Source organism: Bos indicus, chromosome 19, assembly GCF_029378745.1.
Source record: "Bos indicus isolate NIAB-ARS_2022 breed Sahiwal x Tharparkar chromosome 19, NIAB-ARS_B.indTharparkar_mat_pri_1.0, whole genome shotgun sequence".
Classification (NCBI taxonomy): domain Eukaryota; kingdom Metazoa; phylum Chordata; class Mammalia; order Artiodactyla; family Bovidae; genus Bos; species Bos indicus.
The window spans coordinates 37,352,983-37,380,611 of NC_091778.1; the positions used below are offsets into that span (position 1 = coordinate 37,352,983).

The 27,629-nt window shown below is 55.3% G+C and overlaps 1 protein-coding gene across 13 annotated transcripts in view; it reads right to left on the reverse strand.

Annotated features, from left to right (window-relative positions):
- CACNA1G (calcium voltage-gated channel subunit alpha1 G) overlaps positions 1–27,629 on the reverse strand; it is a 61,987-nt gene that overhangs the window by 26,944 nt on the left and 7,414 nt on the right. For 7 of the 13 annotated variants that reach the window (XM_070773276.1, XM_019982115.2, XM_070773275.1 and 4 more), the window contains exons 2-14: positions 26,837–26,948; positions 26,564–26,697; positions 26,093–26,190; positions 23,652–23,811; positions 22,869–23,169; positions 22,609–22,701; positions 19,577–20,354; positions 17,464–17,840; positions 5,572–5,723; positions 4,595–4,780; positions 4,382–4,496; positions 4,146–4,301; positions 1,291–1,359 (exon numbers count right to left, since the gene is read on the reverse strand). In XM_070773276.1, the coding sequence (XP_070629377.1) occupies positions 1,291–1,359; positions 4,146–4,301; positions 4,382–4,496; positions 4,595–4,780; positions 5,572–5,723; positions 17,464–17,840; positions 19,577–20,354; positions 22,609–22,701; positions 22,869–23,169; positions 23,652–23,811; positions 26,093–26,190; positions 26,564–26,697; positions 26,837–26,948 (2,731 nt within the window). The remainder of the gene's footprint in view (positions 1–1,290; positions 1,360–4,145; positions 4,302–4,381; positions 4,497–4,594; positions 4,781–5,571; positions 5,724–17,463; positions 17,841–19,576; positions 20,355–22,608; positions 22,702–22,868; positions 23,170–23,651; positions 23,812–26,092; positions 26,191–26,563; positions 26,698–26,836; positions 26,949–27,629) is intronic. The other 6 variants (XM_070773277.1, XM_019982116.2, XM_070773283.1 and 3 more) reach the window with 1 other exon arrangement.

A 27,629-nucleotide genomic window follows, 5' to 3' on the forward strand; every position in this document is an offset into this window, starting at 1 on the left:
CCCAGGCTTGGGGCCTAGGCCTCCCAAGGGCCTCTGTCACCTCAGAGAAGGTGGGACTTTCTCCAGAACCCACAGCACAACTTTCCTGGCTCGGACTGGCTCAAGAAGGGCTGAGGAGACAGGGGATAGTCCAGCGGGTGGGTGGCACAGGTCAGAGGGAGCTGGGGGCCTGAGTGAAGTGGTCACGAGAGCCTCAATTCCAAAGGCCACTTGTGCCCTCTGATTTCCCTCCATGACTGCCCTCCCCTGAGCCTCAGACCCGAGGACCCCAGAGAGAAATCGAAGGACCCCAGACAGAGCCGTTCAGCCCAAGGGATGGTCTCTTACTTCTTTCCTCCCTCTTCCCAAAGACCCACCTCCTACCCTGGCCCCATTTTTACCTCTCTCCCTGTCTCTGGGACAGTTTTTTTCTTCCTCCTTAGCAGGTCAGTAGGTTCCCCAGTAATTACACACTTCTCCTTAAGAAGTTATTAAGAAATACTTGATTGCTACTTTTGATAAGGACATAAATATTGCGTAATTGGCATCTCAGGGGATCATTTTCATTAACTCAGTTTACATCCCTAACGAGGCCTTTAATTATCAAGTGGGATCTCCAGGGGGCTGCTCAGCATGCACAGTACCATGGAGTCCCATGGGAACCCTGGCTTTGCCCCAAATTCTGGTGCCAGTGCAGGAGACAACAGGGCACAGGCTCAGTGTGGGGCCAGAGGAGAAGTGTGCCCCTGAGCACCTGCTGGACCTCCTGTGTGGCCAAGGGGCCAGAGACACAGAAGTCGATTGAAAATTCTGGTACATTCTGGCAAGAGGCACCCCCACCCCCACATCCTTCAAAGACTTCTCCTAAGATGAGGCAACTTGCGGGGTCTCCAACAGGAGCTTAAGGCAAGGAGGAGGAGAGAGATGGGGGCGCTCGGTCTACGGCAGAGATCCCGACCCCACCGAGGCCCAACGACTCAGACTCTTCGGGGACCGCAGCAGAGGCGCCACACGTGGTGCACCACACACGTGCACACAGAGGATTCTAAGTCCCTTCCTTCTCTTGCCATCCCCTGGTCTGACGGGATGGACTGTGCCCTTTGCTGGTGAACAGGGCAGAGGCAAGGAGGCCCTCCCCTCAGTGTCCTCAAGGGGGAAGGGACTTAAAATCAAAGCAAACCTCACAACACCGAGGACCACCACAGCCACCACAGGTTGCACAGCAGCTGAGCGTGAACACAAGCAAGACACGGAGGCAGAGTGGGGGGCACGGGGCACCGGGGGCATGCTGACTCATGATCGCATACCTACCCCCTGGGAGTCGACAGGCAGCTGAATACAGCTTAACTGTCCACTCGCATCTTCCCGTTTGCTGATTTCCTACAGGGAGAGGGGAGGCAGGGGATGGGCACTGGTCACAGGCGCCCGGCTTTCAAACAGCAGCAATGTTGAAAGAGGAGGAAGAAACGGATGGGTGCAAACCCAGCAGTGGGGGAATGAGACATGGGGCAAGAGAGGAGAAGAAAGGGGACAGAAGGGCCTTCCAGAATTCAACCACAGGCCCTGGAGCCAGAATGAATCTGAAGGGTGAGGGCAGAGGCCACAGAGGTGGGAACAGGGAAAGGGAAGGAGACTGAGCCCCCAGTAATCCTAATAATAACAGCTACCATTCACTGGGGGTGTGCCAGGCATCACGAAACTGCTTCATTAACACTAGCTTACCCAGGTGAGAAGGAGGTACAGCTAGCACCATCTTACAGGAAGCATCTGAGGTTTGAAGTAAAAAAAAACTGCCCCAGGTGATACAGAGAATAAGAGATGCGTCTGGGCTTCGTACTTGGGTCTCTAGCTCACCTCTCACTGGCTCTGAAGCAGCAGGCATGGAGGGTGGGAAGGAGGAGTGGATGGAAGTCACAGAGCGGGGAGGAGACCAAAGACCAGGCACAAGAACAGGCCTCCTAACTCCTAACTCTGCCTATCACATCAGCATGCTCCTACTGGGATGGGATGTGACAAATAGCACTAGGGTGATGACTACGAGGTTGTTTGATATCAATTAATGGCCTCACACAGGGCCTGCTGTCTGTTCATTCAATTAAGTGTGCAGATGATAAATGCTCAGGGATTCAGGGCACTGCCCCCTGCAAGTTGGGAAGTCAACAACCCAGCTGGCCCAGACTCCTAGGCTACTTTCTCCTACATCTTGGCAGGGTGGCCAGCCCAGCAAGGGGTGACCCTTGAGGTCTCTTGCTGATGACGGCCAACAAAATGCGGGTGGCCACTGCTTCCACTGAGGTAGGTTGCCTCGTTTGTAAAAAAAGCAGATCATCGCAATAGCAAAAGCCAACCTATTCTGCCAGATTTTGGGGCTCCCTCAGAGCCACAAGTGTGCCTCTGAAAATTCCATGCAGTTGAGGGCAGGTGCTTCTGCAGGTGTCCAGGTCACTGGCATTGAGTGACCAACCTCCGCACTGACCCAGGGGTTTATAGGATAGATAGTGAGTAGCTGATCTAGCTCCTCACATGGGCATTTCAGGGCCATGCTGCTGCCCACCCCCATGAAGAGGTTGATCTTGAAATCCTTTCTCCATCCCACCCCAGACCCAAAGCATCACACCCTGAGTGAGACCCTCTCCTAGGCACTTGTTGAGGAGGGTGCGGCCCCAGACCCTGGGGAAACCCTCACGCTGGGACAGACACAAGCCCCCAGGAGGGCCAGAGTGACTAGGCCAGGCCCAAAGGCCAGACTGCCCTCCATTCCCACACGCAGACTTTGTTGCTGCCTAGCAACCAGGCCAGTTCAGCAGCTCTCAGTTTAACAAGGTGTCTGCTGGAAGGACTAGGGATGGGGAGGGGTGCCTGTACCAGGCATCTCCAGGACTGCCAAGCCGGCTGAATGGCCACTTGAAGGAGGGAAATAGGCTTGGGATGTTTTCCATTTCCACAGAGTTCCACAGGAATTTTTCTGCGGGAATCTTAGCTGTCAGGAGCTGTGGTTTGGAAGAGGCTGAAGGACCACTGTCCCCACTCAGCTCCTCCACCCACAGGCCAAAAGCAGTGGCCAAGCGGTGGGTCTCCATGAGTCTCTTGACTCATGGAACACACTGACCTCCTTAACCCTTTAGGCCACAGAGGGTTAATAAAGGTCCCATCCAAGGGAGAGTACCAATGTCCCTCCCTCCCATCAAGAGGCCCAGGCATCACCAAAGGTGGGGAGGAAATGCAACAATGGTTAACTATGGAACTTCAATGGGAGGAGGCCGGCGTGGGAGAGGCAGACCCGCACCTACCATCCAGCCCAGCCCACAGGGAACAGCCCTCCCTCGCAAGCCTGGGAAGGAGTCAGAAAATAGACTTTTGTTTTTCCACCGTGTGCTGGATATTTATAGACCAGGCCGCAGCGGGAGCTTCCATCCGGGTCACCCGGAGAGAAATGGACCAAGAGCTTCTCCACACCCAACCTGGAGCATTTCTAGGTTGAGTCGACCTGCCCTGTGCTAGGTGCTAGGAAGCTGGGCTGGGCCTGGGGCTCCGGTAGGAAGAGCGGCTGAGCTGAGGGAGCAGAATGGTACGCAGCCCTTCAGGCAGGGACTGCGTCCTGGCAGGGCGAGGGTGGGATCAATGTAAATCAATATTAATTGACGATGCTGCCTATGACGAAAGTGATGGAGCCTGGGCTGGAAATAGGACGCTCATCTCTGCTGTGCCCGCAGCTAATTGGGCTCATTTCTCAGCCAGGGCAGCTCAGTTCTGCCCGGGTGCTGGTGCCATCTTCACCAGCTCAGCCAAAGCCCCGGTGATTTGCATGCAAACTTCCCCCACCCCTCAACTCAGATGGGTTCCTTCCAGATGTCCCCAGGCACACCTGTGCTCAGGGATCCAGCTGTCCGTGTGCCAACACTCATCTTGTCCAGCTCCCTGGGGTAGAGTCTAGCCGACTTTGTTGGGGAAGCCCACTCAGTAGCTCACCTTGGATCCAGGGATACTTCCCCCAACAACCACCCTGTCTCTCGAGTGCCAAGGGGCTGCCCGAAACTCAGAACCTCCCAGTCCTAGTCCCCCAGCCTTGTCTGAAGGGCACTTCGGGCAGAACCTCCCAGGACACCACCACTCCAGCAATGCAGCCAATTCCTCTTGGAAGTGGACTGCTGCAGGCAGGGGGTTACCTCCGTTTGGAAGCCCTCCACCAGAATGGCAACGAGCAGGTTGAAGAGCACATAGTTGCCGAAGGTCATGAGGGCGATGAAGTAAAGGGCAGCCCAGGATGACGTGGAGGCCATTCCGTTGTAGAGCACCTTGTTCCAGTCCTCCTGAGTCAGGATCTGTGGGCCGAGGAAGGGAGTCAGGGCCTTTACCGGGGCACCCCCACCACCCTGCCCACCCTCTCCTGTTGCCCTTGCACCTGAAAGACAGTGACGATGGCCCAGAGCAGGGAGTCAAAATTCTTCCGGTCCGGCAACGTGTCCCCATCCCGCTCAGATGCAAATTTGCAGCCGAAGAGATGCATACCCAGGATGCTGAAGACACAGGAGCCGCGAGATGGGGGTCAGGGCCCCAGAAACCCCTGCCCCTCAGGCCCTCATCCCGCTGGCATGGATGCCGCGCCTGCCCTCACCTGAAGATGAAGATGAAGAGCATGAGCAGCATGCAGAAGGTGGCCACGTTGTCCATGGTCTTCATGAGCACCACGAGCTGCCGCTGCAGCGCCGGCAAGAAGCGCACCAGCTTCAGCACCCGCATCAGGCGGAAGGTCCGCAGCACCGACAGGCCGCCCCCCTGCTGGCCCACGATCTCCCACACGCTGCAAGGGGGGAGGGTGGGGGCAGAGCCAGAGCCCGAACCTGAGGCCTCTGCATGCTCACCTTCCCCCCACCCCACCCACCAGCAGCACCTGAGGGTCTGGCCTGGCCAGCACTGAGAAAGTGGGCTCTGAGGGAAACTTGGGTCTCTAGGCAGGAGCTCCAAGAGGCAAGGGTCAGGGTGACAGCTCCCTCCCTCCCCACTCTCCCCTCCGGGCCAGTCCTCTCCCTCCATCAGCCAAAGCAACAGCCTCAAGTTATGGAATGTTTGCTTTGTTCTCTTCTAATGAAATCTAAAGCCAATTCCAAAAAGCAATAAAGCAGCTCTTCTGGCCCAGGGCCTGAGGCGGTGGCGGGGGGGAACACTTTCCCAAGGTCTTGGAAACCCTAAAGCAAGTTGCCAGCGAGTGTGACCGTCTCCAAGCACTTTGTAAGCAGGGACAGCTGGCTGGGCCTTACACCTCCTCCAACTCTTCTCCAAAGCCAACTCCCTAGTCTTTGCCCACCCCAGACCTGCATGGGGTCAAGGACAAGGAGTGGAAATGAGAGCAGAGATTTCAGAGGAGCCTGGCCAAAGCAGATGGAAGACCGTGTTCTGTGTGAGCAAGGGAGGGCTGAGAGAGAGTGTGGTATGCGCTGCGAGGGGCACAGAGAATCCCCAGCTAGGGGAGCAGGGGGCCTCTGGGTCAGTGGGGCCTGATTCCAGGCCCAGAGGAGCAGGGTGTGTGGCTCCTCACCCCAAGCTACCCTAAGGGCATTCCTCAGGCAAGAGGCAGCAGAGGGGCAGTCATACCTGATGACAACAATGACGCCATCAAAGATGTTGTAGGGGTTCTTAATGTAGCCAAAGGGACCATATACTAGCAGCTTCAGCAGCATCTCCAGGGCAAAGAGGCTGGTGAAGACGATGTTGCTGATTTCCAGGGCATTGGTGAGCTCCTCAGGCTAGAAGACAGAGTGGACCATGAAGTAGCAGAGGCTTGTCCCTGAGCCCCTCATCCCAGTCCTCAAAAACACCTGGCCTTCCTACACATCTGGGAGCAGGAACAGCAAGCCAGGGGGTGGGGTGGGGGTTGGGAGAGGGTGGTAGGGGTGCTGAATGCTCAGGCTAATGGGGAGGACGCTCCCCAGAAGCGTCCTTAAGAAAATGCACTCAGGGGTGGCCAGTGCACAAAGCCCCCAGCCCCTGGTTCTTTTCAGCTGAGTCTCAGATCCTGGGGCCACAGGCTCGCTGGAGGCCTATGCTGTGGGTTCCACCCACTTCCTACTGCTGGTGGGCACCAGAGGGTGACTGCCAAGGCCTCATACACACAGCCACACACGAAGTCACATGTTCTCCACAATTACTCTGTGCACTTGGCAGCATTCTCTTGGACAACTGTTGGCAACATTATTTCCTTCCAGACACACACACACTGCACACACGTACACACAAACACACACAAATGCATACATGCGCACACACACGTGTACACAAACACACAAACAAGCATGTACATACAAACACACCAATGAGCAGACGGGAGATCCCCAAGAAAGATGTCACACATGAGGTGGCACCTGGAGCTGCTCCCTGAGACTAGGACACCTGGCTTAATTCTCAACCTATCCTGTCAAATCACTGTGTGACCTTTAGCAAGATCCTTAATCTCTCTGGTCAAATGTAAAACACTAGAAGTAGTTAATACTCCTAGCCAGGGTCTGGGATTAGGACAGCGAACACGTACTAGAGAGGTCATCAGACTTAATGACAAACTCTACTTCATTTGCTATTCTAGCACAGAATATTAAGTGCCTCCTCCCTCTTAATATGGTGGCTCAGTGAAAAAGAATCTGACTGCCAATGCGGGTGCCCCAGGAGATGCAGGTTCAATCCCTGGGTTGGGAAGATTCCCTGGAGGAGAAAATGGCAACCCACTCCAGTATTGCTGCTGAGATAATCCCATAGGCAGAGGAGCCTGGCAGGCTATAGTCCATGGGGTCACAAAGAATCGGACATGACTGAGTGACTGAGCATCCCTCTTAATATTAAGTCCCTACCATATAATCCACCAGGCAGGCAAAAACATGCCAGCAATGCTCCCTGCCTCCTAGGAGTTCAGAGTCTAGCTGGAAACAAATCATACACACACGAAACAGTTGAATAACCACGAGAGGCCTTAGATGTTTTGGTGCCAAAATAAATTATCCAGATAGTAAATCCAGGAGTTCAGAGGAGAGAGGGTAAGTGAGGAACACACTGGGAAAGCCTTAGTTGGGAGACAGCGCTTGAAATGAACTCTGAGGGTGAATGGGGTCTCTCCAAGCAGAGAGGAGGGGAAGGCATCACAGGGCTGAGCACAGGGAATGAGCCATGTCAGGGGAGAAAGGGAGGCCCAACCTGGTTGATGACCAAAGCTGCAGAGTGAAATATGATTGGCTCGATGGAGCCTACTGCCCACCTGATGAGGTGTTTTGATCACCCCCAAAGCCCAAGGTGCATACTAGCTACTCTAGAAGTTTGAATAAATAACCAGTGAAGTCCTTAGTCCATCAGACACTTCCCTCTGTTTACCCAGCTGCCTCATCTGGCCAGCTGCCCAGGTAGGTCACCCAAGCATGGAGTCGGGCCCTGGGTACCACCAAATATATCTTAATAGTCCCCATCTATGCGGCCAGCCTGGGTGAGAAGTGGGAGAGGTGGTAGGCTGGGCCTTCTGACTGGCAGGGGAGGGGCATTTGAGGGGTCAATGGCTTCTCAGAAGGAGAGACGTTTTCAGCCCATGCATGGATTCTCTCCAGAGACCGGTCTGGGGAGCTGAGCCAGGGTCAGCCGGCAGGGCCAAGAGCCACCTATCCAGAGACTGAGTAACTGTCATGTTGCTCCAGCAGATCTCAAGTGAGACTCTGCCCCCCAGACTGTGAGTGGGGGCAGTGCGGGGTCACAGAGGACCACAGCGCAGGGGAAGGGGCCACAGTCAGGACAGCTAAAGCCCAGGGCTCAGGCCCCTCCGTGACTAAGTGGATCTCCCAGCTTCCGCTCCCAAGTCCAGTCTGTCAGAAGGCTGTGGTCAGTGAACCCGCCTCTCTGTCACTCCGCCATCTACCCAGTTGCCCATTCTTGGATTTGATAAAGATGGTAGATGCAGGCCACACGGCTATGACACTCTGCGGGTCTCACCGCGTACCATCCACACAACAACCTCCCCCTTCCACATCTTGCAGATGAGCACAAGAGGCCAAAAGATGATGCACGGCCAGTGCGAAGTCACAGGACGGGCAGAGCCAGGGAGTGGGACCCAATCCCACCCTACTCCGACTCCAAGAAGACTAGGCAGACCGGATCCAAAGGTGACGGTGAGGGGCCTGTGAATCCAGACACGTGGATGGACTGAATGTGTAAAGTGTCTTCTTAGGTATATAAACTATATTTCACATGAATGCAGAGGCATTAATAAAGAACGAGTCTGAAAGTATAACTGAGGCACACACATATCATGGGTATAGTTTAGAGCACGTAAATTAACCATCAAAAAAGCCACCAAAGACAAAACTTAATAAAACGGTTAAAACACGATAGCTTTTGGTATCGTGTATTTACTTCACTAGTGAATCCGTGAAGTACAACCAGGCGTGTAGGGAGAGGGGTGTTCTCACTGCTTCCTGATGTTGTCTACAGGGCTGGCGGCAGTCTGTACCTGAGGGCTCATAGATACACACAGACACACACACTCCCGCCAGCACCCCAACCTAGAGCCTCATCGGAAGGATGGTGCAGGCTCCCCGAAGGCCTGTGTCACTGCTCTCCTCCAGGGGTGGCGGCAGAGGCCGGGGCTCCAGCCTGCCCAGCCAGGAGGCTCCAGGACTGAAGGAGCAGGTAGGAAGGAGGGCCTGGCTGGCACTCTCCCCCGGCCTTCACTTGCTCTACAAACTTATGGGCAACTCCTGTTCTCTTCCAGGGCCCCGAATTGCCTGTGATCCATGGGAAAAAAGCGCTCTTTTCTCAGACAGCCAGGTCTGCCCAAGTTACTAAATCGGAAGCTGGGAATGTTCTGCAAATGCAGGACGAGGACGCAGAGACACAATCTTAGCAACACCGTTGCCCCAGGGACCAGAGCCGTGATCACAGTCACTGCAGCTGCAAAGGGGCAGAAAGGACGCCAACTCTGACTAGCGCCGTCCACAGGCCCTGCACCGCTAAGCCCTTCCTCCCAGAAGTCCGTTTCCTCCCTGCTCACACCAGATAAGGGAGGGACGTAGGCTTCCTTGACGGCAAGGAGACTGAGGCTCCGAGATGTGGTGACTTGATGGAGGTCATATCGCTCGCTTAGAAAAGCCCACCTGCACTTGCCTCCACACCTCTCCATGCTGCCACCCCGCACACACCCAGACCCGGCACAAACTCATACAAGCCCCTCAGGCTGCCAGGAAGTCCTTTTTCTGGTCTAGACTGCATCCTCCCTCCTGTTCAAGGAGGTCAAGACCCAGTGGGCATTTCTGCGCGTGGAGACCAGGCAGCTTGAGGTTCTTACCCAGAGGCCCCAGGCTCTTCTCTATGTGACGCTAACTGTATATCTCCTATCTCCCAGTGCTTCCCCCACCCCCGCCTCAGCCTGTCAGCCTGGAGTAACTGGGCCCCAGGTAAGCTGCTCAATACTTCCCAGCACCAGGACTCCCCTGAAACCCACAGCACCTTTATCCACTAACCCTTAAAGTGCCCATGGTGTGTGCAACCCTGCTAAGAGGTGGGGCTAAACCTGAATGCAGAAGGCCTGCCAACTGGGAGACTTTCCACCTGGGTGACCTAGGCAAGTCCTTAACCTTGCTGGTTCCCAGTGGCCTCTTCTATTAAACAGGGTAACACCCCTTTGTGGCAAGGCTGCTCTGCCCTGTGGAAACACCCAGGCCAGAGTCCTGCTCGAGTGGCCCCGTGGGCACTGACAGCAGCAGCGGTCCTCACATGTGGTAGAACAGAGTGCCTGCAGTCTGAAGCTAAGCACAATGTGGAGGCAGACACCAGAAGGGCCCCAGGAACTCAAGCCAGCTGAGGTCAGTGGGCCAGTGGGGAGAAGGCAGGGGGAGGAGAACTGCCGTGGAAGGTATCCCCGGCTGGCTAGGGGGCGTGAGCAAAGAGGCAGAGGGAGGAATGTGCAGGGCATCCTCCAGGACCAAGGATCAAGTGTCTGCCCTGGTCAGAGGGTGGGAGGGGCCTCTGGGCATCAAGGCTGCCAGGTGGGCAGGGCCAGCCAGAATGGCCTTGACTCTGCTCCATGGCTTGCCTCAGGCTGGACTTGCCTCTGCCCATGATCTTCTCAGGGGAGGGAGGAGGTGTGCAAAATGGTATATTAAGAAGATTAATCCACTGCAGTGGTGGCAGCCTGCGGATGGCTTGGAGAGACGAAGAGACTGCGAGCGATTAGGGGATACTGCAGTGGTCCAGGCGGGAGGCCTGAGAGCTGGCTCTGACAGACATGGATATGCCTTTTGCAGGGAGAGTGCAGGTGGGGACAAGCCCGACCAGAACTGAGGGGGGTCACCCTGGCCCTGCCAGGTGCCATCCTCATCCCCTACCTCCTCTGAGGCCACCTGTCCCCGGGACCCTGGAACCTCTGCTCCCCAGTTCCGGCTCCTCGGCTCACCTCACCTCTATTTTTGAGAGTTCTGTGCCACTTTCACACTCAAAAGAGGGGGCACAGGTGGGCCACAGTGATGGGACAACGGCCACTGGGTCAGCGGGACCTTGGCCCTTCTCCTCCTCCAAGGAGGTGTGGGAAGTCAGGGACGCCTGGGCAGCAGGAGGCTTCTGGGAGACCTCACAGGCCTCATCACACAGACCACGGCCTTGCTCTTCGCCATCCCCCTGGAGGGGCCTCCTAGCATGTTTTCTAGCCCCTCTAGGCCCCCTTGTTAGGGGTCATTGTGCTTCAGTACCTCATAACCAGGGATGACGTTAGTCTCTCTGCATGGTCTCCTGCCAGCTCCCCAGAGCCACCCCAGGGGGACACACAAGCTGAGTAGGCACAGGACACCACCACAGTGCTCGCTCGGCCTGAGAGAGTCAGCCCAAGCTTCTGTGACTTGAACTTGTGAAGCTCTGGCCCCTGCCCCTCATCCGCCTGTACAGAACCTCTCTATCCAGTTGTGGTGGGCCATCTCAAGGCTGCCCTCAGGCCGCAGATCTCAGAGGGTTCCTGTCCAGTCCAGGTTAGTCCTGCCTCCCCCAAGCCCAATTGCTGAGCTTTGCTATTTACGAACCCGTGCTGACTGGACAGGGGAATACCCTACTGGGTCCCAGGGTTGCTCTGTGCCTGTATGCGTGGTCCTCATTGTTGGCTCTCTGTCTTTCAGCCCAAGAGCTGCTTCAGATCTTCCTCCCCTAGGCCTCCATCCCACTTCCAACCTGGCCTCTTGCTTCCTGGGGCTTCACTTCCCTCCCCGAGACAGCTCTGCATCCTACAACCTACTCGTCTCTCTTCCCACCTGGAAAGGAGCCAGGGCCTCCTCCACCTGGACCTTCACCCACACCCTGGCTCCCCTGGGCTCCATCTCATCAGCTGTCCCTGTTTCCTCACGTCTCCAATATCCCTTCCCCTGCCTAAAAGCTGAAACCTTCACATGGATCCAGGCCTGTTCACCCCTGAACCCCGGGCCCCACCACCCAGCTCTCTCCAAGGACCCTCTTCCCAGTCTTCAACTTCTGGATGCCTGAACAATACCTGGGCCTGCACCAGCCTCCCTTCCTGTGGCCACCTCCCTCTACTTCCCTGACTCTGCTGGCCATTTCCTGCCCTCTTCTCCCTCTCCCCTGCCTTTCTCCCCTCAGGCCAACATTCCTCAGAGTTCAGTAGAGCCCACTTCCTTCCCTGGGCTCTCCTGCTTCTCCGTCTCCTGCACTCCCACCTTTCCGGCTGTCACCAGGGTGTGGACGACACAAAACAATCTCCCTCCAAGCCTTGGCTCTTCACCCAGAGAGCCAACCTGCCTGATAGCCTTCCCAGGATGGCCCACAGCCAGCTCAAATGCAGCACATACAAAACAAACCCTCTCACCTCCTCTCCCAAACCTGTTCCTTCCCCAGCTTCCTGGTTCCATGGACTTCCCTCTCCAGGATTCCATCTTGCAACCAGGAGTTGTCTAGGACTTACGCCTGCCCTTCATCCCTCTGGCAGCAGGTGCCTGGGCCCACAGACCTTGCCAATGGAATGGCTGTGCCCCACCCACTAGTTCTATTTCCCCTTCACATCCTGGGGGCCCTCCTTGCCTCTGATCTGGACGATAGAAATAGTCTCTGGGTCCCACCCCCAAGCCAGCCCACACCTCCTGGAAGCTCCAGATTCAAGAGCACTGCTGGATTCACTTCAAGAGCCCCTGCTCAGATAACTTGGGGTGGAGTGGGGGAGGCTATATGATGGTCCTTCAGAGCATCCCATGCCTCCCTGTGCATTCCCAGGCCAGGCTGCCAGAATTCTCCCCAATCCCTCCACCAGACCCCTCTGCTCCTGGCCTCAGCTGTCAGTGACACTTTTCTTTCAAGGCCACTCTCACAAGATACCTCCTTCAGGAAGCCCTCCAAAATCCTTGACCTGGGTGTGAGCTCTCTTCTGTCCCCAGAAATCTCCTTTACGGCATTTGGCATAATCAAGCAGAATGACTTTTCTGCTGGAACCTGTTTCTTTGGAGCTCCTGGCACTTCCCATACCCCCAGTCTATTATTCTCTTCAAATGTGCTGTGCACAGGAGGCACTCCCCATGTTTGATGAATTGGGGGAGCCGTAGAGCCAGAGGATGCCCCCTTTAGCAGGCCATCTCTAGAAAAGCACCCTTCTCCCTCCCACATGTGGAGAACCTTTGAAAGTCTGGGCCCAGGGCAACTGTAAGAGATTGTCCTCCAAAGTCTTATTTGGCCTGTAGTCCCAGCTCCTCTGTCTGCAGGCCAAGGACTCCTGGGAGGCCCAAGGAATAGGTCAGGTGTCTGTAAACTCCCATCCTCGAAGTCTGCACTGGGGTATCCATGCGTGTGTCTATCTTTAAGAGAGATGGCCCTAGCTTTAAACAGAATCCAAAAGGAGTTTGTGAATCCCCTCAAAGTTAAGACCTACCACATCTGGTCTCTTCCTCACCCTACCCCACCCCAGCCTCCCTTGCCTTGAATAGCTGACCTCACTCACTTATAAATAGAAACCCTCCCTGAACATGTATCTAGAGCGACAGGGTGGGCCCAGAGTCTGAGAAACGAGCAGGAGCATCACCTGCCCTGTCCTCTCAGGCCTGAAAGACTGTCTATTCTGGACCCTCCCTCTCTCTTCTCTGCAGCCCAGGATACCAGTGGGCTGTGTGCCCCTCCCCACCCCCTGCTGTTGGCTGTCTTCTAGAGCATGAGGTTGGCTCCAACTCTCAGCAATCCAGAACTAGGAAGGAAGGTGATTACGAAGTTCCTGTGTCCTGAAGACCTCATCCTCCTGGAAGGCCTTGTCCCCATGCATACCCAGCCAGACAGGTTCCAGGAGACACCTCTCTTCTGCAATCCAAAGACACCCTGGGCATCCCACAGGCAGTTTGCAAGGAATGCCCTCCAGCCCAAATATGCACAAGCCCCAGTGCTCCTCCCAGAAGCAGAAACCTGGGTGTCATCCTTGCTGCCACCTCACAAATATCCAATTGGAGTTGAGTTCTACAGATTCAGCCACTGCCTGCTCTTCCCAGCATGCTTCTCTCTGTCTCCAGGGACAAGGTATATGAACTGGCTGGATTATGGCAGTAGTCCTCTCCTTGGCCTCCCTGCCTCCCGTCTGTCACTCCCTTCTGCTCCCCACATGGCTTCTGGAAGACTTTTGATACAATACAAACACATACCATGGACTTGCTTAAAACCTTTGTTGGCACCCTATCATCTTCAGGATAAAATCCAAACTCTATCCTATTCCTCTCAGGACCTGGCTCTGAGCTTTTTCCAATCTCATCTCTTGTTGTTTGCCATCCCAGCCCCAACCCAGTGCCCAATTCACTCTGAACTCCTTATAAATCTCTCTGTTTTGGGGTCTGGTGCTTCCGGTCCTCCCCTATGCTGTGCCCTACCCTCCACCCTTTGCTAGCTACATCCCACTTTCCATTCAAACTCAGCTCCCAGGTCATATCCTATGGAAGCCCCTCTTGAATCCTTTCCCCAGTCTGGGTCACGGGTGACTCCTCTGAGCATCCCTTCCAAGCAGGCACTACATCAAGTAAGTGTGACTGCTTATTTGTCGTGGGGTCTTTGAGAGGAAGGACAGAGTGCCTTGGCCCAGTGTTGTACTGGAGCGTCTGGTTATGCACGTCTCTTCCCAACTCCACATGCAGTGACATCACATCGGGAGTTTGAAGCCAGCCACGGTGGGAGCATTCGCACCATGGAAAATGGTGAACACTGCAAATACCACAAATCAGGACCTTTTTTCTTTTTAAAGGGCTGGCTATTAAACATTTATGAGCATGCCATTGCTTAGGCCCAACTCTGATGCCCAGAAAATGTGTGTGGAATGGATGGATGGACAGATGGGTAGTTCACAATTTCCCTGTTCCACGTTCTGCCCCCCTAGTGGGTAGGGCACACACATGATTATACTTCTGACCTCAAGTCATAGCCCTGCTCCCTTCTCAGAGTCCTGGGTCTTTGTCCTCCTCACCAGTCTCTCTGAACAAACCAGCCCTGCCACTTTGCCACCAGCTGGTGGGCTAAGGGGTGGGGAAAGCAGGACGGTGTGAACAGCATAGGGTTCGCCTTGGGTAGGGTGGGGTACGACAAGAGTGCTTCCTCAGTCAAGAGCTTGGTAGAGTGCAGCTGGAGTATCTCTGTTCTTGACAGGAAAACCAAAGGAAGGGTAAGGTTGGTGACGGTGGGAAAGGACAGGGCTGGAAAGAGGGTTGGGCTCCTCCTCCAGGGAAGCACCAGCAACACCCTCTCCAGTGCCCCTCAGTCCGATCAATACCGGGATCGATGGACACAACTGCCTCATTACGAGCACCGCGGGGAAACCATGAGCCTCTGGCCTCACCTCTGTCAGCATCTGCAGATGCTCTTCCTTGCTGTGTCTCTCAGCTCTCTTGCTCAGCTGGCTCCTCCTCTCCTCCATTTGAGGCTCCATCAGAGCCTCTGTCTCCGGTCCCTGCCCGGGCCGTTCCTGTTCGCATCCAGATCTCAGTCTGCCTTTGGCTTCCTCTCCATAACTGTCTCTGTCGCCCCTACATCTCTGTGTCTCTGCTTGTCTCTGTCTCCTCCCCCGAGTCTCCACCTCCCTCTCTATATCTCTGACCATCTCATCTCTGTGTCCCCCACCCCCTCGCCCCCTGCCCAGGTCTCCATCCCGCTCTCTCTGCCCTCATCTCCCCATCTCTGTCTCTCCCTTTCTCTTTCTGTCTCCCTCTGTGTCTCTGTCTTTTGGCCTCCATGTCTCCTTGCGCTTTTCCCTGCCCCCAACCCCCAAGCCTGCTCAGGCTCCAGGACCCAGATGGCGGGACATTCACGCCACAGTGCCTATAAGCACAGGGCCGTGGCTGCTTCTGGGATTTCCTCCCACCCCCAGCCCCTGAGCCTGCTGGGCCGCAGTCAGTCATCTGCCTGGCCTGCTGGGACTCCCACTCACCCCATGGGGGCCTTAGCAACCAGGTACTGGGACAAACTCTTCCCTGGAGCAGACACTGTGCCACCACTGAGTAGGACTCCCTGCTGCTGAAGGCTTCAGAGGCTGTCCTCCGCTCTCCTCAGGAACTTGGGTAAGGAGATGCTGCAGTCTTCCCTGACTTATTGCTATTATTTCTTCCCCAAGGGGGTGTCTTTCTTGATGTCTAACTGAAAGCTCTCTTGCTGCAGCTTCATCTGGCCTCTGTTTCTGTGACTCAGCTTCTTTCCAGCCTAGTCAAATCCTCCATCAGCAGCGGAGGAGGCACCCCCTGGGGAAGGGGCATCTGACCATGGCCAGAACTGGGGTGAGGGAGAGGAGGCTGAGGTTCAGGCTTGGGAGCCGGCATAATGGGAGATTAAGAACTGCCATTACCTGGATCGTGCCCTAGCAGCCTGGCAGAGCAGAGGACCCCTTCCCCAGAGGTTGGCTGAGAAGGCGTGAACACACATACACACGCCCCATGCAGCCAGACACAACACACCCACAAAAATGCCACTGCTGACCCTGCAGCCAGCGTCCTGCCCCACCTCCACTTCCCCCCACCTTACCCAAGGTGGGACCCAAGTTGTCCACACTCTCTGCTTTCCCCACGCCAAGAAAGGAACAGGGTATAGCCAGTTGGGTGGGGGTCACTGACACAAAAGGAAGGGGTGTCAATATGATATGATAGTGATGGGGAAAGGGCTGGGGTGCACTTGGCTGGACAGGGCAATTGGGATAGGAGCTGAGTGGGGTGGATGGTAAGGGGATTCAGAACCCCCTGAAAAGTGAACATCACACGTTTGTTCCAGCCCGGGTTTGGATCTAGGATACCCCACCTCAACTGAGACTGAGTGCATTCCCTGCACTCCTCGGTGGGCACGCCTCCCCCTGGCTACCCCGCCCCGCCACACCATGCATGCATGCACGCACGTGTGCGCCCACTCCACACCTCTGGCTCCCACATGCTTCTGCCCACGAGTTGAGGGGTTGGGGCAGTGCCTGGCTCCCGTCTACAGTGGGCTCTGGCAGCCCTGACTCTCCCCCAGGACAGTGAGAACAGAGAGAGGAGAAGAGCACAGAGGACCTGGGAACCACAGCGCCTGCCTGCTGGCCTCCCTCCTTCCTCAAGAATCCACCAAGGGGGTGACCTCGAAGGCCATCCGGGGGAAGGGCTGACTTCTGAGAGATCCTGTGGGGGGTGCAGCCACAGCCAGTTGTGAGGCCCTATGATACCTGCTCCCATCTCCAGTGTGGGAGTCGGGGGTCAGTGGAGTTCCCCAGGCCACCCCTTCTGTTTCTGCACAGCTCTGAGAGAGAAAACAACCTCTTCAATGTCTCAGCCCAAATCACATTGCTTGCAGCTATTGACCCCACAAAATAAGCCTGCTCCCTCTTCCACATGACAGCCCTTCAAATATCTGAAGACAGCTCGCCTGTCCCTGCTGAGCCTCCTTTTCTCCTGACTAAACATCCTGGTTCTTAGAACGATTCCTCAAACGCAAAAGTTTCAAGTCCCCTCATCATGCTGGGAGCTCTCCTCTACCCAGCGGCGCCCTCCCCGCTCGCAGCACGGCTCCCAGAACAGAGGCCCGAAGCAGATGGCCACCCTCTCTACCCTCCCCAGGTGCCGGCTCCAGGCGTCCACTCCTCACCTCTACCTGCACAGCCCCCTCGGGCCACCAGTCAATCACACCCCTAATTACTGAGTCAGGTGAATGCCAGAGGGCCCCACCCACCCCCTATCTATGACTTGTCCCTCCAAAAAGGTCTTGCCCACATCTGATGCTTACCACTCATTTATATCCTTTAATGCCCACCTCTTCTCAGAACCCTTTCGATAAAACACACCCAGCTCAGACCCTGCCCCTGGGCAACCTCCACACTCTGAGACTGCATGACATTCACCGGCTTTCATCCTCCAAAGAGTTCCCACGCATCGGTGCAGCTCCCTTTTGTCCTCCTGGCCATGCAGGCTGACAGCACAGAGAGGAAACTGAACTCGGGGTGGGAGGAGAGGAAGATAGAGGATCCCCAGCCCGAGAACCATGCCTTGCCCATGCCCCTACCTGCTCGTGGTACTCGATGCCCATGCTGAGCGTGTTGACCAGAATAGCAATCATGATTCCCCGACCAAAGTACTTGCTGTCCACAATCTTCCGGAAGGTGTCACAGATCAGCCTCCAGAAGGCCAGCACAGAGTTGGGCTCCACATCCAGCCCCAGGCTCCGTCGACGCCGACTGTGGGGATCCCGGAGGTCGCCATGCTGAGCATCTTGTGTGAACTCATAAACCGCCTCACTGTCTGAGTCAGGCATCTCGTGGCCAGTGAGCCCCACCTCCCCTGCCCCGGTCCGGGCACAGTAGGGACAGCTGTCTGGGCCACAGGCTCCGCTGGCTGCCCTCAAGCAAGGGCTGGAGATCTTGCAAGAGCTTTGGCAGGCGCCTGGGACAGGAAGGTAGAGGTTAGAGGCTCCAGGCTTTCCTACTTGGGGTGACCTTCCCTCAGCATGTATATAAAATGAGTGGGGGAGTTTGGAGTTCTTTCAATGGTGGTACTAGGCACTTGGTGGGCAAGGGTACTGAATGACTTGCAATGTGGGTGATCCTGAGCAATAGAACGCCCCCAAATGCCAATAGCATCCCACTGACAGTCACTGCTGGTTGTCCTCAGGTTTGGACAGCCTCAGATATTCATGTATGTTCTCACGCCAGACACTTGCACTTGTGCACTAGATACATACTTGTACACACACATGTACTGTGTACATACACATACCATTTACAAGTCATATGTACATATAGAGCCAAACACAGGTGTACACAGATCTATATACATCACACAGTACATGTATGCCAGGCATGTGCACACATGGGCATGCATACACACTAAACAGGAGCACCACCCTGTGTGTGCACACACGTACCTACACACAGCAGATGTGTGGACACATGCATACATGAACAGCAGACGTGTGCATGTAGATGGCACAGACACATAGCGGTCACCTTTATGCACACACGCACACACCAGACAGCACACGTGTGCGTACACAGTGATCTATCCCAAGACACGGATGTCCGCTTAAATCCAGCTTTGATCACAGTCTGAGAGCTGCGAGGAACCTCAGAGACCACCCAGGTAAAGCACGGATGTGAAGACGCCTGGCCTGGGGCCCAGCCCTTCCGCCTGCATGCAGGAGGACATCAGTAAGCACCACTCACAGCTGTGATGGTCCCGGCCTCGCCTCTTACACGGAGGGAAACAGAACCATACGTGTGTGTGGCTGGCGGCGCCCCTTGGCAGGGTAATAGAGGAGCTGGCAGAAGAACCCTTCCCATGTGTTCTGTGATGGCACCTTCCTGTCCAGCCCACATTCCCACATAACAGCCCACAAATATTCCACTTCTCCCACGTGCCACATTCTTCCTGAAGCACAGGCCCTGGGCTTCGGCTGCAGTGAATCTATAGAGGAGGGCTCGTCACCCCTGCCTGACTGGGGGACGCCCCAAGGCACAAGCACTTCCCTTCCCCACAACACTGGGTATTCTATCCACCAGTCTAGAGGCCTCTGAGGACTTGCTGCACCAAGCCCCAGGTCTCCCTACGGGGACAGAGTGACATTTGTATTTACATGAGTCCCCTTAGCGTGGGGCATGGGGCTCACCGTGCTCATACACCATTTCCCCCTCTGAACCTGTAACAGGGACTCTAGCGCGTGGACCTCAGAGTCAGAGGGCCCTGACTCCACCCCTCACCAGTGACAGCGCCTGGGGCAAGTCACACATCCTCTCCAAGCTCCTCCTCCTCATCAGTAAGACAAGGAAAGTTTATCACTTAAACTGATAAGAGGACCCAACGCGGTTTTGCCTGTGAAGCATGCGAAAGGCACATAGCAATCGTCAACAATTGCAAACGGCATAGAGCAGAGCATAGGTGCTTGCTACAGATGACTACTGTTATCATTACAATGTAGGAATTATGACTCCCATTTTAATAGATGAGAAAATTAGGGCTCAAAGAAGTGATGTGACTGGTTGACGGTCCCAAGGCCAAGAGAGGCAGAATGGGAATCCAGGCCGTGTCCTTCTGACTCCAGATCCCCTCAGTCCTCCCTGGGATAGGACGTCATCTGGTCCCCGGGTGAGGGCCACCAACATGCCTCCACCCAGAGTTCTCACCTGTGCTCTGGGTCTCCAGCAGCTTGTGCATAGAGCTGTAGGGCCTGGGCGGGATGTTGAGGCTGGTGAGGGTGGTGGGTCCAGAGGCGGGCGCCACCTCCATTAGTGCCTTCTCTTTGAGCATCTCAGGTGGAGGGCTGGTGTGCACGGTGGGGTACACCTTCCCACTGTCCACGGTCCTGCCCGATGCCTCCGATGGCGACCTGGGAGGGGGTGCCTGGCAGCGGACTGGCTCCAAGTGGCAATCAGCATGGTAGAAGCTGTGCACAGCCTCTGCACCCCCTGGAGGGCCCCTGGAAAGGGCAGGAGTTGAGGGTGGTGGCAGCACGAGCCGGCGGGACCCACTGGCATCTCTGTCCTGGATCTGCGGGCTGGGCCGAGGGGCCCGCAGAGTCCCATTGCCCAAGTGGTAGTGGTGGTGGTGGTGGTGGTGCACCAGATGGTGGACGGATGGACGGCGGTGGGGGCGAGGGCAGCCGCCACTGGGCTGGGGCTCCTGGCCCCCACGGGGCGCTGGGCTGCTCAGCAGGCCAACCCGCACGCCCGCCGCCCGGGAGACCTGGGCCAGCCTTCGGGCTGCTTTCCGGAGGATATACACGAGGTACTTGAGCAGCTCCTCATAGCAGCTGCCGGGCTCGGAGAAGCTGGCCAGGGTGCTGGCGTTGGAAAGGAATCTCACGCGCTGCTCCCGCATCAGCTGGCTCTCCCGCTGCTTGGTCTCTGAGAACTGCGTGGCAATCACCACCAGGCACAGGTTGATCATAAAGAAAGAGCCCACCTATTGGGGTGGGGACAAAAAGAGGAGACAGCCTGAAGGAAAGGGAATCACAGTGCATGCTGCCAAGCACTGAGCACTTCCTACGTGCCAGATACTAGGCTCAGTAATTGTCCAAGCATCATCCTGTTTCATTCTCATGACAGTCTGAAGAGGTGACACTTTATTTTTTTTTAAAGGTGACACTTTAATTATCTCCATCTGACAAGTGAGGAAACAGGTTCAGAGATGTTGAGGAACTTCCCCATGATCATTCAGCACAGCAAGGCTAAGAGCTGAACCAACCTCTGTGGAATTCCAAGGAATTGCTATTGATCATTAGGTTATCGGCAAGGATATCTCCCAAATTCCCCGCCCCTAAACAATCCCATTGTCCGAGATCGTGAGCACCCCCCTTCTCATTTTCCGTTAGGAGTAGAGAAGGCTATGGAAATGAATGCTATCTGGGGGACATGGGTTGGCACATTGGATTGAGCTTTTGAGATTCTGGCAAAAACACCATTTACAAAACTCTTGCTTCTAGTCCCAAGTCCTACTGTGTGACCTTGAGTAAGACCTTTAACCCTGGGGCCTCAGTATCCTCATGACCATTGGCCTTGCCTGTATCCCTTTTCCAAACCATGTCTCTCCTCTCCCCGAGCTGGGTGACAGGCTGACTCTGAGCCCTGCAGACTAGCCAGGCCGCCACTCTGCCTTGACCACACTGTCACGTCTCCACTTCCATACCTCAGTCCCCACCCCCTACCCCCACCCCGGGCCTCTGGGATGGCAATTGCTTGGACAATGATCCAGAATGAAAGTAATGAATATTTATGGTAAAAGGCAAATTTTTTTTTCTAGATTGTGTCCTAGTAATTATGATAATTAGCTTCACTAGTGTGATTCCGGAGAGCTGTTTGGAAAGATTTTTCATGGGGTGTGTGGGAGGGTGGAAACAAGGTCCCTTACCTCTCTGTCTGCTTCCCTCCCACTCCCCAGCCTCAGAGAGAGCCGAATGGGGGAAAAGATCACAGACCACCTCCCAGAGGTGCTAATCTTGCCACCCGGGTGACGGTGGGGAGAAGGGAACAGGCCCCAAGCCTGGCTACTTTTCCCCATCAGGGACGATTGCAGGCGAGGGAGCTATTCTTTCTCAGGGTCCCCTCTCACTCACCAACAGGTCTTTATTCTGTCTCCACCTCTCTCTGGAGCCTAAGTCCTGAGTAGAGCTTCATCTCTTTCTCCCATCTTTCTCTTATCTGTCTTTCTGTCTGGCTATGTCACTGGCCTCTTGGTGAAGTGGGAAAAGGGTTGGATTTGGAGGCAATAGCCTGGGGCTGGATGCTCAGCTCCGGCAAGCCTGCCCTCTGGAGCTCAAAGTTCTTGTTTAGAAGATGAGGCCCACAGTCCCTGCACCTGCTGCCTCACAGGGAATCTGAGGGCGAAGCGGGCAGCAGATGTTGCAGCACGCTTCAGCGGCAGCACTCAGCCCAGCAAGACTAAGCCAGAGCACAGTCAAAGCGCATGATTGGGCCAGACGAATGAGGAAACATCGGTTTCCTCATCTGTAAAATGGAGATAATACCAGGATCTTAGTTAGGATTAAACACACCAGCACATAAAAAAGCACTCCAAGCAGAGACTGGCACATAGTAAGTGCTCAATAAATATTAGCTATAAGTGGTAGCAATTAAATGATTAATCATGGTAGTGATTAAAACTACTAAATAAATATTGCTACTTTTGCCTCTGTCTTCTGTCCTCATAAAGTCTTGGAACTTCTGAGCTGGAATAACAGATCACACAGTGTTTCTCATCACCAAATGATGGGAATTTGGAGTGGAACAATTCCTTGTTTGCAGGACTGCCATTTCAAGGTGTCTATTACTTACCCCCTGCCTGCCAGCAAAATGCCAAAAGTGCTCCCCTAGTCCTCATAAAAAGCAGAACCACCCTTTGCATTTCCAAGTGCCCCCTAGGAGAGGTGGCATCACCCTGGGTTGAGAACCACCCATTTTACTGATGAAGAAACAAATGCCCAGGGTAGGGCTGGGGGCCTCATGGGGAATGACTTGCTCACGATTTTAAGTGGTGATGAGTGACAGGCCTTGACTTTGGATTTCCTCCTAACTTCTCATAACAGGTGCCCTCTGCCTGCATCTCTATGAGACTTACACTGATAGCTGGAACTTCAGACCAAGCAAGTCCCCTCTCTGGACTCCCCCTATCCATTTCCCCAGTATCCTCCACCCCCACAAGAGCTTGAGGAATCACTCACAATGATGAGAAGGATGAAGTAGATGAAGTTGTAGAAGGAGTGAGCATCCATCACAAAGTACATGATGTCGACCCAGCCCTCCAGCGTGATGACCTGGGGAGGTTGCAAAGGGGCAGGTTATTTCTGGGCCCCCTAGAGTTTCCTGCAGTCTCCTCTAGAGGCCCTGATCCCAACTCAAGCCTGAGGATGACTACTCCAAGCTGGGACTGTGTCCTAGCACTTGGGCTCTGGGAACTCTCCCAGTGCCCAGGCTACCCCACCTGGAAGATGGCGATCCAGGCATAGCCAATGTTGTCGAAGTTGATGGCACCCTTGAAGGGGTTGTGCTCCCCCGCGGAGCAGTTGGTGTAGTACTGGTTCCAGTTCACACAGGTGGTGTTGCTGGAGCTGTTGTAGGCCTCGTAGTCCAGGCCGCAGGGTGGGCCGCCACCCCCGTCCCCGCGCAGCGTGGGCACACTCCTGCAGGAGCGCATGCCGTTTTCACGAGGCTGGGAGCAGATGAATGGGTTCTCATCCTCGTTCTCAGTCTGGTAGTAGCGCTCCAAGTCCACGCTCAGGGGGCTGAGGAGCAGACAGGAATGAGGCTGAGACCAGGGTTTTCAGGGGACAGGGCCCAGGAAGGGAGAGCTGGGTGGATGCACTGAGGCACACAGGGCAGGTGCCAGGCAGAGGCAGGGGTCAGTGGGTGCGCGTGAGGGGCGCCGGGAGCACGCGGATCGAGGTGAGACTCCAGCGTCGGGAAACGGGAAGGCTCCACTCTAGGGCAGTGGTTCCCAATGCGGCTGCACTTTAGCCTCACTGAGGAGCTTTTAAAAATCCCCACACCCAGGTTGAACCCCATACAAATGATATCAGAATGGGGAGCTGGGGAACCCAGGCCTTAGCAGTTGTCTCAACTCCCCAGGTGACTTCAGTGTGTAGCCAAGTTTGATGGCCAGACACATCATTAATAACAGAACAGGTATGTCACCAGCAACAGGGACTGAGGGAGGTCCCAGCCCCATAGTCACTCCCAGGTCACCTCCTGCCCATGTGCCACTCACAGGCTGAAATTCTCAGGCAGGAAGCATCGGTTACGAAGCAGTCCTGCCCACAGCTGGACACCAACGATGCCGAAGATGAAGAAGACGAAGAAGCAGAGCAGCAGGACGTTGCCCAGCATGGGCAGCGTGTCCAGCAGCAGCGTGACGAGGATGCGCATGCCTGTGGGGGCAGAAGCCACGCTGGGGGTGCCAGGCTGGCCGGGCTAGGCTGGCTGCCACAGGCCTGGCAGCACTCCCAGAGAGGGCCCACCGGGGCCTCCGAGGCTGAGGCAGCCCGGCTCAAGCTGGAGGGAGACCAACAGACACTGCTAACTCTGTAGGCAGCCCTCACAGCCCCTAACCCCTACCCACTCTCCCTCGGCCCATCCACACCAGTCAGAGCACAGTACCACCAAGGAAGGGCAGAGTGGCCACAAACAGTCTCCAGCACCACATCCTACCTAGCTCTCCTAACATCATCACAGAGCCGATACCATCACCCCCAATTTGCAGATGAGGGTCAAGGCTCAGAGGACTGGCATGACTCGTCCAATATCATAGAGCTGCCAAATACAGGTGCCAGGACTTAAAAACCAGGTTCTCTGCTTCCGCATCCCACTTCGCAGCACACACACACACACACACACAACACACATTCCCATCAGTCATAATCACCTGACCCCACAGTCACTGGGGAAACCAAGGCAGAGAACTCCAGCAGGGATGTTAGCGGGGAGGAATTTCCCTTTGAGAAAGAAGCCCTCAGCAGGGACCAAGGTGACCTGCACTTCACCATGGTTCTGAGCCCCCTTTCTGAGTCTAGTCTCTGCCTGGTCCAGTTTCTCACATCAGGACCTGAGAGGCCTGAGGCTATTTCCTCAGGTGGCCATTTGTTAACAACCTCTTTCACAGGGAAAGCCTCCACAAACCTGCCCCCTAAGATGCTGTTAGACACTGCCCACCTTCTCTACTCCAGATTCAGGATGTCAAAACTAGCTAATGGGCTTCCCTGGTGACTCAGCTGGTAAAGAATCCACCTGCAATGTGGGAGACCTGGGTTCGATCCCTGGGTTGGGAAGATCCCCTGGAGGAGCGTATGGCAATCCACTCCAGTATTCTGGCCTGGAGAATCCCCATGGACAGACGAGCAGGGCAGGCTGCAGTCCATGGGGTTGCAAGGAATCGGACATGACTGAGCGGCTGAGCACACACAGCAAACTAGCCCCTAGGCCACCGAGCCCTTGTCAAACACACAGACCTCTAGTGACTAGTTTTGACCCCTAAAGCGCCACTCATGCGCCCTAAAGTGCTACCCCCTGACCCCCCCTTCTAAGCAGCTGCTAATTAATCCTCCTGATGACTACAGCAGCCCACCCGCCCCACCCCTCCCACCCAGCCAGCCCAGTTTTCTCACTCAGTCACTCTCCCTTCCCCCAACCCCAGCTCCCTTCAGCTTCTCTGTGCTCCAACTGAGATCAATTCCTCAGGGTTTGCATTAAGGGAATTACACTGGTAGTTAGAGGCCTATAAATCTGCCAGCCATCACCTGGGGTGGGAGAGAAGAGAAGGCATGCCTCTGTCTGGAGATCGCGTTAACACCAACATATCTCAATGCCTGGAAGACACACTAAGCACCTCTGCCCACCCTGACACACATCCACATCCACACATCCACATCCACACAGAGGTACGTGTGCACAAGCAGCAAAGAGGGCTACTGCTACAACAGACACAGGGCCCCAGAAACATGCCCCCACCCACCCCACTGGGACAGCAGCAGAGACCATCTGCAGTTTGTGTAGGCTGGGGAGTTGCAATGGGGGCCTGAGCAAGGGTGGGGGGCGGGATGTGGGGGGAGCTGGAGCTGCCAAAGCCTGGCTGGCTCAGAAACCAATGCGGTTTAATTTAGATAATGGTCCCGGCAGTCAGTTGCTGCAGCGGCTTGGAAGGGGGTGGAAAGGGACATAGGCGGGAGGATGAGGCATGGAGCGGCCTTGTCTTGGGAGAAGCCATGCTCGGTGTGGCCACTGCGGTTCCAACGAGAACCAGACTGCATGAGACATGGCTCTGGCTAGAAAAGGCCGTCCCATTTTGCACCCATTTCTCCTGGCCTGCCAGCTCTCTACCCTGCTCCCACCCACCCCTCTTCCACTGGAGGGAGGGTAGTGTAGCTGAAGGGAACAGGTCATCTGAGACCTCCTGAGACTAGGACCTAAAATCAGGCTGAAATGAGGGGGAAGAGCCTTTCCAGGTAAATCTCACAGTGCCACAGCCAGTATGGGGGCTCCCTTTGGCTCCAGTGACCCAGATTTCCACTGAGCCCTTCTCTGAAGGGGTCTGCCTCATTGTGCCAGACCCTGATGAGGCCTGTGAGTGGCCAGGAGGTAGGGGTGGGATCTGAGACTTCCATATTTCCTCTTCGGGTTCCCTGTTCAGGGGCCGAGGGCTGAGGGGTCACTCACTGGGCACCCGGTTAATGGCCCTGAGGGGTCGAAGCACACGGACTGTCCTGACAGCTGAGAAGCTGACATTCTGCAGGTCCAGCGAATACTCCAGCATCCTGCAGGGAGGGGGCCAAAGGGAAGCCCTTTGAGTCTGAGGCCACCATGAGGGTCAAAAGAGGTCAATGAGGAATCCTCCCCTTCCACCAAGGGACCCTGAAAAGCCAGCTCTCTCCCTAGGGGCAAGGCCACCCTCAATCCAAGGACGAACTCCTTATCAGAGACTGAACAGAAAAGAGTGTGGATGGAGGGGCCCTGGAATTCAGAGAAGCATGGGTTTGAGCACGATAGGCAGGGCAGCCCTGGACCCTCAGTGGACAGCCAGGGAGAAAGCAGTGCTGTAAGTGGGCAGGGGCTGGGAGCCAGGCCTAGAACCCTGGACCTGGGGAAGGGACTTATCTGATCCACCACTCTTCCACTCCAGGCCCTCACCCTGCAATGACGATGAAAAAGTCAAGCCGGTTCCAAGTGTCTCCCAGGTAACATTTTTTTCCAAAGATGCCCAAGGCCACCATCTTCACCACCATCTCCACAGCGAAGAAGGCAAAGATGAAGTCATCAAAGGCCTGATATGGGGACAAAAGGCTGCTGAAACTGAGAAAAGGGTGGGCAAATCCCCCCCACCCCATCCCCACCCCCACCTCTGGGCTCAGGGCCTCTTGCAGAATCAGGAACTGCCCTCTCGCTCACCACACACGTGCTCACCTGCAGAATCCGGCAGCGCTGGGAGTCACAGGCGATGTCTTCACATGGCCGGAACATGCCCAGGGTCACACAGTTGAGAAGGATGACCAACATACTGATGCGCTCAAACCAGGTATCGAGTGGTCAAGGAAACGGCTGGCCAGGTGAAACCCGATCACCATCTTGTCCAAGCACCTCCTGCTGCTTGACCTCTCAACCCCATCTGAGATGTAGCCAGGTGTGCTGGGAGGATGCTGGCCTACATATCATACTGGCCCCCCAGGCCCAGACCCACCTTGGTCATCTCACCTCTCTGGACTCAGCTTCCTCTTCTGTAAAGTAGGAAAAGCCACAAATATCCTGACTATTTGCACAAGCCATTTAGGGGATAAAATCAATCGTGCTTGTTGGAAATGCCAGGCACTAAGAGTTTGCTGCTGAATCTGAATCCTATTCTCCCTACCTCACAGGGAAGATGTGAGAAGCAAATGAGATAATGTATGTGAATGTGTGACACAAACCTAAAGTCGGATTATGCCTGCCTTACAGTTTACCAAGCACTTTCACAGCAGGCCACACTGGATGCTCACAACAGCCTCAGGAAGTATCTGAGCTAGAATAGATCACCTTCTTCTGCAGAACTCAAGGAAACTGAGGCCCACGCAAAGTCATGTGCTGAAGGTCATGGAAGAGACCCAGACGAGACAGAGGTTTCTAAATTTCTGATCTGGGATGGCAGCTTCCATAGCTGCTCAGGCTGCATGGAAGGGGCTGTCACGACCACACTGGCACCAAACTGACAGGCTGAGGCAGA